A 14,528-nucleotide genomic window follows, 5' to 3' on the forward strand; every position below is an offset into this window, starting at 1 on the left:
CTGCTTCAACAAAGAAAGAGTCCACTGTAGCTGCCGAAGCCCATGTTGCTGTGCGGTGCAGTTCAATTCAACCCCACCTCCTCTCTCTGGTGGACAACCTGCTGCTGAAGGGTGTCAGTCTCTCCCAGGATTTCCGTCCCTTTTCCTGGGATGCAGCAGCTCCAGATTGGTCAAGTGTTAAGCGTCAAAAGGGCGCCAGGTTCCCACATGCACCAAGATATCAGCTGCCTTTCCTTCGACAAATGTCCGCAGCCATAGGGTTCACCAGATGGGATTTAACAAGTTTTCTGGACAATTCCTGGCAGTAGAGTGGAAATAAATCAGGTCATCATAAAAGGAGAGCAGCAAAAAACAGGGAAACAAATGTTGTAGAGGGGGGTTGCACGTGCTAATCCTCAGTTATATACAATCATTCCGCCATACAAAATTCTGTCTATGGACATTGTACCGAAGCAGTCTGCTTTTTACATCCTTTCAGAACATGGGACTATCTCTAAATGGTTTTAAGGTTGGTCCTGTGTCCCAATACTTGGCACCATCTTTGCCTTCTCTCTCCCAGCTGGAAATTTAGAGACTCCGCTAGAACCATAGTCAATAGCATCAGAATCATTCTGCTTGCTGTTTTGTGCCATGTTTGGTTGGCGTAGCTGGTGGATGAGCTACTTGCCCATTGTTCTTCTCGTCTGAAAAAAGTTGTTTAATTACGTCAAAGAAGTTACTCAATGGGCTGCCTGGGTACACAAACAGAAAGAAAGAAAGAACAAACAAACAGATGAACAATGGGTCACGAAAGAAGTGAAGTGAGATCCATAGCCACAAGCGCCTGAAGGAGGAAGCACGTCACCACTGAGCCTTTGAAATCACAACCTTTTTTTGTGGTTAAGTTTGGCTGGCTGGTTTATTTGGAAATGACGAAGTCAAATACTTCTTGCGACATATTGTTTTTAAAAGTGGCTTTGGAGTCTCAGTTTTTCTACTTGAATGGAATTAGTTGACAGAAAGAATGGAACAGAGCATTGAAGATGCTGAAAGGGGGAAGAGACTTTGTCTCACAGGATAGAGGGATGTTTGCTGACAAACATTTTAGTTCCTTCTGCGGACACGATCACTGTTACTGATAGAACATACATTTCAACACAGAAACTCTTATCCACTTACATGATTTTCTGACCTGTCTTGGAAACAGAAAGAGAGAGAAAGTTGGGGGGCGGGGGGGGGGGGGGGGGGGGGGGGAATAGGAAATCTAACCCTCCTCAGACTGGGGACTTTCTCAACAGGAGACCATCATATTGGAGCTGCAACAATTTACAGTATCCGGAGATAAAAGTGAACGTGACCGGATTCCATGCGGCTCTGACTGGTACCATTCATCACAAAGGATTCAGAGCCATTTAGTGCTTACTATCTCAACCCTGCACTTTGATGACAGAAATACATTTGAGGCTTCCTGGCTGAAAATGGGCTCATAAACTAATTATTCGCTTATAATACCTCCCCATTACTTAAAAGAGGAAACCATTCTAAATTATAATCTGCATAACCAAGGTTAAACTGCATTTAAACCTTTGTAATAGCTTTTAAGGCAGGGCACCTTTCAAGCAGTACGAAGGCTTAATAAAACTGACAAATTATTTTATAAATTTAATCTGCACACCCAGAGTATTTTTAAAAGCTGCCATCATCTTCGGTCTAATTTAATTCCGCTCCTTGATGGCTCAGCTGCTAAGTACCGCCGCAGCAACGAATCATAAGTCCCAGGTTTGATCCCTGCTCTGTAATAAGTTAGCTAAAAGCTGCTGGGCCAGTGGTGTATTTGGCTAAACTCAGGGCCCTCTTCCTAATTTACTGCAGGAATGTGTGCATGTTGATCCTGAGTGAGGATAGGAGTGAATTAGATTGTGATAACCACCTTCTCATCCTCAACCCCGATCAAACATCCAGCAAACACACACTGGCCACACACACATCAAGCCTGATCAGTTGGGTAAAACAGCAATGGTGTGCTATTGTCTGTAACACTAAACCTATATGTTCAGGAGAGGAGGGTGAGGAAAAAAATAACTGGCAGAAAGCTAACCTTAATGAAAATTGCACTTTCTAAATGGTGAAATACAAAGGTATGTGGTTATTTCAGAAATTGATGATTTCAAATAGTGTAACTTGTGCCATGCCTTGCTGTTTTAGTTCAAAAAGTTCTTATTCAAACTAAGCAACATCTGGTTGAGATGATGCTCCCTAAGATGCTGCCAAGTAATTAAACAATACACCTTCATTCACTGCTGCCTCACAGTGCCAGGGACCCGGGTTCAATTCCGGCCTTGGGTATCTGCGTGCGTTTCCTCCGGGTGCTCCGGTTTCCTCCCACAGTCTAAAGATTTGCATGGTGGATTGGCCATACTAAATTGCCCCTTTGTGTCCCATGATTTATATGGGTTGGGGAGATTAGCGGAGTAAAATATGTGTGGTTATGGGGATAGGGCCTGGGTAAAAGTTGGTGCAGACGTAAGGGGCCAAATGGCCTCCTTCTGCACTATAGAGATTCTATGATTCTATTCTATAATTCATCTCCTGGCCTAAGGTTGGACATTTCAAGACTCAGGCTGCCACCATCATGGAAGGAAACTTCCCTGACTCAGTAAGTTCCATCAGTTTTTAGTCAGTCTGCTACTGCGGTAGAGAGAGGAACACAAGATATTACAACAACTAATAGGTAAATACTATTGTAAACATATTCCAGTTCACGTGGCCTGATACAAAACACATGGAGCAGTCAAAAACCTTGACCATCTCATCTTCCAGAACCAGGTAACACGGAGACCCAGGGCAATACTCCGGGGATCTAGGTTCGAATCCCACCGTGGCAGATGGTGAAATTTGAATACAATAAAAATCTGGAATTAAAAGTCTAACGACGCCCGTGAAACCATTGTCGATTGTCAGAAAAATCCATCTGGTTCACTAATGTCCTTTAGGGAAGGAAATCTGCCATCATTACCTGGTCTGGCCTACATGTGACTCCAGACCCACAGCAATATGGTTGATTCTTAAATGCCCTCAGAATGGCTCAGCAAGCCACTCGGTTCAAGGGCAATTAGGGATGGGGAAATCAATACTGCACACTGTACTCCAGATGTGGTCTCATCAGTGTCCGGTACAATTGGAGCATAACCTCCCTACTTCAGTAATCAACTTTACTTGCAATAAACATTGTATTAGCTTTCCTAATTTCTAGCCATACCTGTGTACTGGCAAATTGCAATTAATGCATTCGGACACCCAGATCCCTTTGCATCTCAGAGCTGTGCAATCTCTCACCACTTAGATTATGTTGTATTACGTGTCTGCATGCCTTTGTAATGTAAAGGTTCTCGGCAGAGCAAAGGTTAATGCGGGACTGGAAAATGGCATAGCCCACAGTATGATGTACAGAGTCAAATGGTAAGAGACTCAGAGAGAACACTCTGGAACCAGCCTTCTTTTTTTCATTCATGGGACATGGGCGTCACTGGCTGGCCAGCATTTATTATGTGGAGATGCCGGCATTGGACTGGGGGAAAAAAAAAAGAAACATAGAAACATAGAAAAACTACAGCACAAACAGGCCCTTCAGCCCACAAGTTGTGCCGAACACATCCCTACCTTCTAGACCTACCTATAACCCTCCATCCTATTAAGCTCCATGTACTCATCCAGGAGTCTCTTAAAAGACCCTATTGAATTCGCCTCCACCACCACTGACGGCAGCCGATTCCACTCGCCCACCACCCTCTGTGTGAAAAACTTACCCCTAACATCTCCCCTGTACCTACCCCCAGCACCTTAAACCTGTGTCCTCTCGTAGCAGACATTTCCACCCTGAGAAAAAGCCTCTGAGAATCCACCCGATCTATGCCTCTCAACATCTTATACACCTCTATTAGGTCTCCTCTCATCCTTCGTCTCTCCAAGGAGAAAAGACCGAGCTCCCTCAGCCTATCCTATAAGGCATGCCACTCAATCCCGGCAACATCCTTGTAAATCTTCTCTGCACCCTTTCAATCTTTTCCACATCCTTCCTATAGTGAGGCGACCAGAACTGAGCACAGTACTCCAAGTGGGGTCTGACGAGGGTCTTATATAGCTGCATCATTATCCCCGGACTCCTAAACTCAATCCCTCGATTGATAAAGGCCAGCACACCATACGCCTTCTTAACCACCTCCTCCACCTGCGGGGCCGATTTTAGAGTCCTATGGACCCGGACCCCAAGGTCCTTCTGATCCTCTACAGTACTAAGAGTCTTTCCCTTTATATTGTACTCCTTCATCCCATTTGACCTACCAAAATGGACCATGACGCATTTATCTGGGTTGAAGTCCATCTGCCACTTGTCCGCCCAGTCTTGCATCCTATCTATGTCCCTCTGTAACTTCTGACATCCCTCCAGACTATCCACAACCCCACCAACCTTCGTGTCGTCGGCAGACTTACCAACCCATCCCTCCGCTTCCTCATCCAGGTCATTTATGAAAATGACAAACAGCAAGGGTCCCAGAACAGATCCCTGGGGCACACCACTGGTGACCGACCTCCATTTAGAAAAAGACCCATCTATACCCACTCTCTGCCTCCTTTGGGCAAGCCAGTTCTGGATCCACTGGGCAGCAGCCCCTTGGATCCCATGCCCTCTCACTTTTTCGAGAAGTGACCACTCATCTGATGAAGGGGCAGCGCTCCGAAAGCTATGGCTTGTGCTACCAAATAAACCTGTTGGACTTTAACCTGGTGTTGTGAGACTTCTTACAGCATTTATTGCCCATCTCTATTTGCCTGAGGGCAGTTCAGAGTCAACTGCATTGCTCTGGAGTCACATGTAGGCCAGACTGGGTAAGAACAGCAGATTTTCTTCCTTAAAGGACGTTCGTGAACCAGATGGGTTTTTCTGACAATCGACAATGGTTTCGCGGTCATCAGTAGATTCTTAATTCCAGATATATTTTATTGAATTCAAATTCCACCATCTGCCATGGCGGGATTCGAAGCCAGGTTCCCAGAAGATTGTTGAGTTCCTGGATTAATAGTCTAGTGATAATACCACTAGGCCATCGCCTCCCCTGCATGGGAGAAAAAGCACCGGATATAACAACATATGGGATCTGTAAATAGTTAAAGGCTAATAATAAGGGTTCCTTTTTACACTCCTCACTGTGATACTGCAGCAATGGCACAATATTACATCATTGTTGGCAGCAATGATGTAATATTTATTTTATTCATACGTTAGGAACAAAAGGGTTGTCAGGGAAAAAATTGGACCTCTCAGGGACAAAAGTGGGGAATTATGCTTGGAGCCCAAAGAAGTAGGGGAGATCCTAAATGAATACTTTGCGTCGGTATTCACAAAGGAGAGGAATGTGTTGACTGGGAGTGTCTTGGAGGGGAGTGTTGAACCGTTGGAATAAAATCTACATTACAAGGGAGGAAGTGTTAGGTTTGTTAGAGAATATAAAGACTGACAAATCCCCAGGGCCTGATGGAATCTATCCAAGGCTGCTCAGGGAGACGAGAGATGAAATCGCTGAGCCTCTGACGCAAATCTTTGTCTCGTCACTGGACGCAGGTGAGGTCCCAGAGGATTGGAGGATAGCTAATGTGGTCCCATTATTTAAGAAGGGTAGGAAGGATAACCCGGGTAATTATAGGCCGGTGAGCTTGACGTCCGTGGTGGGGAGGTTGTTGGAGAAGATTCTTAGAGATAGGATGTATGCGCATTTAGAAAGGAATAAACTCATTAACGATAGTCAGCATGGTTTTGTGAGAGGGAGGTCATGCCTCACTAACCTGGTGGAGTTTTTTGAAGAAGTGACCAGAATGGTTGACGAGGGAAGGGCCGTGGATGTCGTCTATATGGACTTTAGTAAAGCGTTTGACAAAGTCCCTCATGGTAGGCTGGTGAAAAAGGTTGGATCTCATGGGATAAAGGGGGAGGTGGCTAGATGGGTGAAGAACTGGCTTGGTCACAGAAGACAGAGGGTGGTAATGGAAGGGTCTTTTTCTGGCAGGATGCCTGTGACTACTGGTGTTCCGCAGGGCTCTGTATTGGGACCTCTGCTGTTTGTGATTTATATAAACGATCTGGAAGAAGGTGTAACTGGGGTGATCACTAAGTTTGCGGACGACACAAAATTGGCAGGACTTGCAGATAGTGAGGAGCATTGTCAGAAGCTACAGAAGGATATAGATGGGCTGGAAATTTGGGCAAAGAAATGGCAGATGGAGTTCAATCCTGATAAATGCGAAGTGATGCATTTTGGTAGAAATAATGTAAGGAGGATCTATACGATAAATGGCAGAACCATAAAGTGTGTAGATACACAGAGGGACCTGGGTGTGCAAGTCCACAGATCCTTGAAGGTGACGTCACAGGTGAAGAAGGTGGTGAAGAAGGCATATGGCATGCTTGCCTTTATAGGACGGGGCATAGAGTATAAAAGTTGGGGTCTGATGTTGCAGATGTATAGAACGTTGGTTCGGCCGCATTTGGAATACTGCGTCCAGTTCTGGTCGCCACACTACCAGAAGGACGTGGAGGCTTTGGAGAGAGTACAGAGGAGGTTTACCAGGATGTTGCCTGGTATGGAGGGGCTTAGTTATGAGGAGAGATTGGGTAAACTGGGGTTGTTCTCTGTGGAAAGACGGAGGATGAGGGGAGACTTAATAGAGGTGTATAAAATTATGAAAGGCATAGATAGGGTGAACGGTGGGAAGCTTTTCCCCAGGTCAGTGGTGACGTTCACGAGGGGTCATAGGTTCAAGGTGAAGGGGGGGAGGTTTAACACAGATATCAGAAGGACATATTTTACACAGAGGGTGGTGGGGGCCTGGAATGCGCTGCCGGGCAAGGTGGTGGAGGCGGACACACTGGGAACGTTTAAGATTTATCTAGACAGCCATATGAACGGAGTGGGAATGGAGGGATACAAAAGAATGGTCTAGTTTGGACCAGGGAGCGGCACGGGCTTGGAGGGCCGAAGGGCCTGTTCCTGTGCTGTATTGTTCTTTGTTCTTTGTTCAATGGTCACTTCTAAACATTATCACATGAGCAGTGATATGAAACATGGCATCTTGAATGATGAACCCAGAACAATATTCCAACTAAAAGCAGCTAAAGCTGGATTAGGGAGATGTGCGCCTATGAAGAGAAAGTAAAGACTAAGCTGGAAGTTGGAGAAGCTTTGCTATAGAGTTAAAAGTTGAAACACCAGAGTGAGTGGAAGTTCATTGTAAGTCCCAGGTGATGCACTGGTCAGATCATAAGGATGGGTGAGCCATACTACGAAAATTGCAAAACCCTGAGTATTGCAGAGTCCAAGAACCTGGACAGTTTAAAACACGGTCAACAAAATGATATTAAAGAAGGTGCACTTACATTATGGACTAGGTGGCAGTCCCAGGACTCAGAGACGGCGGCAGTGGTTGCTATGCCGTACTGAGGCAAAACAAAGTTAAACAGAAATTGGCAGGCAGAGTCAAATTTTAAGAAGGCTGTGCAGAGTTAAAAAAGAGACCCGCAGAGTTTAAGAAGCAAGTTAAACTTTAAGTTTTAAAAAAGGCTGATCGTCAAATGGCTGAGAAGTCTCCCAGTGTGCGGGGCATTCACGGTAAAAAGGCAATAGTTCCTGCAGATTTAAAAGACAAACAAAAGAATCGCCCAGAGGAGAAATACTGCACTTTTAAAAAGTTTTAAAAAGAGGCCCAAGATTGCCGTGAGGCTTGCCAAACCCAAAGAAATGTGGTAAACTCAGCAAAGAAAACCGACAGGTGCAGATTCAGCCTGAAGTGAAGGAAAACGGTTACTGCATTGACAGTCTCATTGGAGCAATGACATTTAAAGCAGTAATGAGAAGAAAACACAAATGGCCGTGGACAGAAAATTAGAAGAGCCAGATGCATTCTGGGTAAGGAAATGGCTGTATCAGACACAGGTGTGGGCTAGCACACCCCCAGTAAAACATGGAAGGTAACAAAAAACCTTGTAAACAAGGCTAGAGAAGATCCAAGAGAAAGGGCAATTCCCAATAAACTGTCGCGGGCCACAAGAGACCCTAGAAAGAGGGTGACAAGAGATCCCAGCAGGAAGGCACCAAATGACCCCAGATAGAAGGCAACAAAAGACCCCAGAGGGAGAGCATCAAAGACCCCACAGCAAGGAGGGCTGAAGACCCCAGAGCAAGGGAGACAATATTCAAGTCAACAATGAGTTGTAATGAAATGCATGAATCAAATTTTTTAGAAGAAAGAAATGGCTGAAATGCAGCCAAAAGACTCAAATATAGCGTGTCCTGAAAATGCTGACACAATACCCAAACTGCAACAGCAGACAGAAATGTGCAGTGAACAGATGGCTATGAATGAAGGAAAGCTATCTGAGGTATGTTACCCCCTGTATAACATGCGCTTTTAATGTCCGCAATGACTTTTGATGTGGCATGTTATCAAATGCTTCCTGGAAATCTAAGTACAGTACATCCGGCAGTTCTCCTTTGTCAATAGCACGTTTCTTCTTCAAAGTGAATTGGTTAAACACGATTTCCCTTTGATAAAACCATGTTGACTCTGTCTGATTACCTTGATTTGATCTAAGTCCCCTGCAATTACATATTTAGTATGAACTTCTAACATTTTCCCGATGACAGATGGTAAGCTAACTGGTCTGTAGTTTCAAAGAACAAACAAAGAACAAAGAACAATACAGCACAGGAACAGGCCCTTCGGCCCTCCAAGCCCGCGCCGCTCCCCGGTCCAGGATTGAATCCTGAATCCAGGATCCCCGCCCAATTTTCCAGCCTATCTACATACCAATATCCTATCCACCGAGCTGTCCCTCACAGCTACGATGCTTTGTTCATTACAACCTATTAACTTACCCCCACCCCCCCATTCCAGACCATGTGATCTCCAGGGAGAGGCGAAAACCCAGAGTGAAAAACCCCAGGGCCAATATGGGGAAAAAAAAATCTGGGAAATTCCTCTCCGACCCCCTGAGGCGATCGAAACGAGTCCAGGAGATCACAATGGCCCCGATCGGAAAATGCTTCCCAACCCTAGTCATTTCCACTTCCACGAACACCATATGAATTCCCTGCCCCCGAGACAGGTTCCCAACTATCCGCAGTCTCACTCTGTACTGGCACCAGCAAGATGATCGTAGAATGAAGCCTTGAAACGAGAAACCAGGAACAATTAGCCCGCGCCGCTCCCTGGTCCAAACTAGACCACTCTTTTGTATCCCTCCATTCCCACTCCGTTCATATAGCTGTCTAGATAAGTCTTAAACGTTCCCAGTGTGTCCGCCTCCACCACCTTGCCCGGCAACACATTCCAGGCCCCCACGACCCTCTGTGTGAAATATGTCCTTCTGATATCTGTGTTAAACCTCCCCCCCTTCACCTTGAACCTATGACCCCTCGTGAACGTCACCACCGACCCGGGGAAAAGCTTCCCACCGTTCACCCTATCTATGCCTTTCATAATTTTATACACCTCTATTAAGTCTCCCCTCATCCTCCGTCTTTCCAAGGAGAACAACCCCAGTTTCCCCAATCTCTCCTCATAACCAAGCCCCTCCATACCAGGCAACATCCTGGTAAACCTCCTCTGTACTCTCTCCAAAGCCTCCACGTCCTTCTGGTAGTGTGGCGACCAGAACTGGACGCAGTATTCCAAATGCGGCCGAACCAACGTTCTATACATCTGCAACATCAGACCCCAACTCTTATACTCTATGCCCCGTCCTATAAAGGCAAGCATGCCATATGCCTTCTTCACCACCTTCTCCACCTGTGACGTCACCTTCAAAGATCTGTGGACTTGCACACCCAGGTCCCTCTGCGTCTCTACACCCTTTATGGTTCTTCCATTTATCGTGTAGCTCCTCCCTACATTATTCCCACCAAAATGCATCACTTCGCATTTATCAGGATTGAACTCCATCTGCCATTTCCTTGCCCAAATTTCCAGCCTATCTATATCCTTCTGTAGCCTCTGACAATGTTCCTCACTATCTGCAAGTCCTGCCAGTTTTGTGTCGTCCGCAAACTTACTGATCACCCCAGTTACTCCTTCTTCCAGATCATTTATATAAATCACAAACAGCAGAGGTCCCAATACAGAGCCCTGCGGAACACCACTAGTCACAGGCCTCCAGCCGGAAAAAGACCCTTCCACTACCACCCTCTGTCTTCTATGACCAAGCCAGTTCTCCACCCATCTAGCCACCTCCCCCTTTATCCCATGGGATCCAACCTTTTTCACTAGCCTACCATGAGGGACTTTGTCAAATGCTTTACTAAAGTCCATATAGACAACATCCACGGCCCTTCCTTCGTCAACCATTTTGGTCACTTCTTCAAAAAACACCACCAGGTTCGTGAGGCATGACCTCCCCCTCACAAAACCATGTTGACTATCGTTAATGAGTTTATTCCTTTCTAAATGCGCATACATCCTATCTTTAAGAATCTTCTCCAACAACTTCCCCACCACGGACGTCAAGCTCACCGGCCTATAATTACCCGGGTTGTCCTTCCTACCCTTCTTAAATAACGGGACCACATTGGCTATCCTCCAATCCTCTGGGACCTCACCTGTGTCCAGTGACGAGACAAAGATTTGCGTCAGAGGCCCAACGATTTCACCTCTCGTCTCCCTGAGCAGCCTTGGATAGATTCCATCAGGCCCTGGGGATTTGTCAGTCTTTATATTCTCTAACAAACCTAACACTTCCTCCTTTGTAATGGAGATTTTCTCCAACGGTTCAACACTCCCCTCCGAGACACTCCCAGTCAACACATCCCTCTCCTTAGTGAATACCGACGCAAAGTATTCATTTAGGATCTCCCCTACCTCTTTGGGCTCCAAGCATAAGTCCCCACTTTTGTCCCTGAGAGGTCCGATTTTTTCCCTAACAACCCTTTTGTTCCTAACGTATGAATAAAATGCCTTGGGATTCTCCTTAATCCTGTCTGCCAAGAACATTTCGTGACCCCTTTTTGCTCTTCTAATTCCCCGTTTGAGTATTTTCCTACTTTCATTATACTCCTCCAGAGCTCCCTCCGTTTTTAGCTGCTTGGACCTAACATACGCCTCTCTTTTCCTTTTGACCAGTCCCTCAATTTCCCTGGTTATCCACGGTTCTCTAATCCTACCCTTCCTATCCTTCTTTTTTACAGGCACATGCTTGTCCTGTAGCCCTAACAACCGTTCCTTAAAAGACTGCCACATACCAGATGTGGATTTACCCTCAAACAGCCTCTCCCAATCAAGAGCTGCCAATTTCTGCCTGATCCCAATAAAGTTAGCCTTCCCCCAATCCAACACCTTACCCTTGGGACACCACTCATCCTTTTCCATCACTATCCTAAAGCTAACAGAATTGTGGTTTCCTGCTTTCTGTCTCCCTCCCTTTTTGAATAAAGGAGTTACATTGACTATTTTCCAATCTAATGGAATCTTCCCCGAATCTAGCGAAAATTCAAACCAATGCATCAACTATCTAACTAAAAGAGAAAATGCTGGAAAATCTCAGCAGTTTTGGCAGCATCTGTAAGGAGAGAAAAGAGTCGATGTTTCGAGCCCAGATGACCCTTTGCCAGAACTTTGTAACTTCTGTAGCTTTGACAAAGGGTCATCTGGACTCGAAACGTCAGCTCTTTTCTCTCCTTACAGATTATGCCAGACCTGCTGAAATTTTCCAACATTTTCTCTTTTAGTTTCGGATTCCAGCATTCACAGTAATTTGCTTTTAACTATCTAACCAGCCATTTACTTTAAGACCTGAGGATGAAGTGCTGCAGAACTCAATGATTTGTCAGCCCACAGCTCCAACAATTTACTCAGCACCACTTCCCTGGTGACTCTAATCTTCCTGAGTACCTCGCTCCCTTCCATTTCCTGATTTACAGCTATTTCTGGAATGTTGCTTGTATCCTCTATAGTGAAAAGCAATTGCAAAATACCTATTCAAGACATCTGCCATCTCCTTATTTTCCATGATTAATTCCCCAAACTCACTTTCTATAAGACCAATGCTCACCTTGTTAATTGTTTTATTTTTTAGTAGCTACAGAAACTCTTTTTATCTGTCTTTATATTTCTAATTAGCTTTCTCTCATATGCTAATTTTTTGCTCCTTACTAATCTTTGAAAAATTCTTTGCTGTTTTTCTGTCCAATGTTTTGGCCTGTTATCCATCTTTGCACAATTCTATGTTTGTTTTGATACTACCTTTAACTTTTTTAGTTAATCACAGATGGTGGGTCCTCCCCTTGGAATGTTTCTTTTCTCTGTATTCTGAAATATCCCCTTAAATGTTTGCTATTGACCTATTCCTTAAGCTAATTTGCTAGTTCACTTTAGCTAGCCCTGCTTTCATGTCCTAATTTAAGTTTAAAATACTAGTCTTAGGCTCACTCTTCTCTCCCTCAAACTGAATGTAAAATTCAATCATACTATGATTGCTTCGAACTCAGGATGCCTTCATTGTGAGGTCATTAATTAATCCTATCTTGTTGCACAATACCAGGTCTAGTATAGCCTTTTGTCTGGTTGGCACCAGACTGTGCTGTTCTCAGAAACGACCTCAAAAAACATTCTATGAATTCCTCATCTAGGCTACCTTTGTCCATCTGTTTTTTCAGTCTTTATGTATGTTAAAGTTCCCAATGATGATCACCATTCCTTTTTGACAAGTTCCCATTATTTCTTCCTTTATACTGCATCACACTGTTCGGGATCCTGAACACCACTCCCAGAAGTGACTTCTTGCCTTTATCATTTGTCATCTCTATCCAAACTGCTTCTACATCTTGGTTTCCTGAACTTAGGTCATCCCTCTCTATTACATTAATATTATCATCAATTAATAAAATCAACCCTTTACCTGTTTCTAGATTCCTGCCTTTCCTAAGTGTCATATACCCTTCAATATGCAGGTCCCAACCTATGTCATCCTATAGCTATGTCTCTGTAATGGCTAACGATCATACTTATTTATTTCTATTTGAGCTATTGTTTCGAATGCCAAGTGCAGATGCAGGGCCTTTAATTTTGTCATTTTATTATTTTTGTAATCTCTAGATGCTTCTTCTGACTTATCTTAGATTTCATAGAATCATAGAAAATCATAGAAACCCTACAGTGCAGAAGGAGGCCATTCGGCCCATCGAGTCTGCACCGACCACAATCCCACCCAGGCCCTACCCCCACATATTTACCTGCTAATCCCTCTTACCTACGCATCTCAGGACTCTAAGGGGCAATTTTTAACCTGGCCAATCAACCTGACCCGCACATCTTTGGACTGTGGGAGGAAACCGGAGCACCCGGAGGAAACCCACGCAGACACGAGGAGAATGTGCAAACTCCACACAGACAGTGACCCGAGCCGGGAATCGAACCCAGGACCCTGGAGCTGTGAAGCAGCAGTGCTAACCACTGTGCTACCGTGCCGCCCACGGTACTCTCTATCTCTTCCTATCATGCTCTGTTCATCACGTCCCATATTAATATTCATATTTCTCTCCAGCCTTGTCTCTACTTTCTGATTTACCACATCTTCCCTTGACCCCATTATTTAAGTTAAAAGGCTCTCCACTTCCCTTGTTACCCAGCTCATTGGATCACTGGTCCCAGCATGGTTCAGGTGTAAACCATTCCCCACTTTCCCCAGTACTGGTGCTAGTGTCCCACAAAGCAGAAACCACTTTTCCCACACCAGCCTTTGAGCCACGCAGCCACCTCTCTAACTGAATGCCAATTTGCACATGGCTCAGGTAATAATTCAGAGATTATTATCTTTGAGGTCTGCTTTTTAATTCAGTGCCGAGCTCCTTATACTGTCTATGCAGAACATCTTTCCTAGTTCTACTTATGTCATTGGAAACCACGTGGGCCATGAAAACTAGATCCTTACCCGCCCACTGCAAGTTCCTTTCCAGTCCTGAATAGATATCCTGAACCCTGGCACAGGGCAGACAACACCACCTTCTGGACTCTCGTTGTTGGTTGCAGAGAACAATGTGTAACCTCCCTCAACTATACTGTCCCCTTCTACTACTATATTCCTGTTGGTTCCTCCCATTTGAATGGCTTCTTGTACCATGGTGCTATGACCAGACTGCTCATCCACCTTGCAGACTTCGCCTTTATTCACACAGGTTGCAAGCACCTCAAACATGCAAAATTGGCATAAGGTATAAAAATGTAGAAACACCTCTGACAATTAAGCAGTCTAAAGTTCCTCCACTATTGTCTGCTTTACCCGTCTCACTCATGCTCTCATTGTCCTGTCCCTCACTGCTGACAAAAAAGGTAAAGTCACCATAATCCCAGATGACAATAGACTCCCTCCTTTGAGGGAAGAGCCAACTGATGGTGATATAAACCTGAGGATCACCACACCTCAGGCAAGGAGCAAGGTTGAGAAGGTGAGGCCTTCATCAATAACCTCAGCCAGTTCAGGAATTGAACCCATGCTGTTGTCATAACTC

The 14,528-nt window shown here is 44.9% G+C and overlaps 1 protein-coding gene across 1 annotated transcript in view; it reads right to left on the bottom strand.

The window, feature by feature from the left end:
- Window positions 1-503: 503 nt before the first annotated feature.
- Window positions 504-14,528, bottom strand: part of LOC144498863 (serine/threonine-protein kinase BRSK2-like) — a 638,052-nt gene continuing 624,027 nt past the window's right edge. The window contains 2 exon segments of the mRNA XM_078220644.1: window positions 504-629; window positions 631-683. Coding sequence (XP_078076770.1) covers window positions 504-629; window positions 631-683 — 179 coding nt within the window.

Source organism: Mustelus asterias, chromosome 9, assembly GCF_964213995.1.
Source record: "Mustelus asterias chromosome 9, sMusAst1.hap1.1, whole genome shotgun sequence".
NCBI lineage: Eukaryota > Metazoa > Chordata > Chondrichthyes > Carcharhiniformes > Triakidae > Mustelus > Mustelus asterias.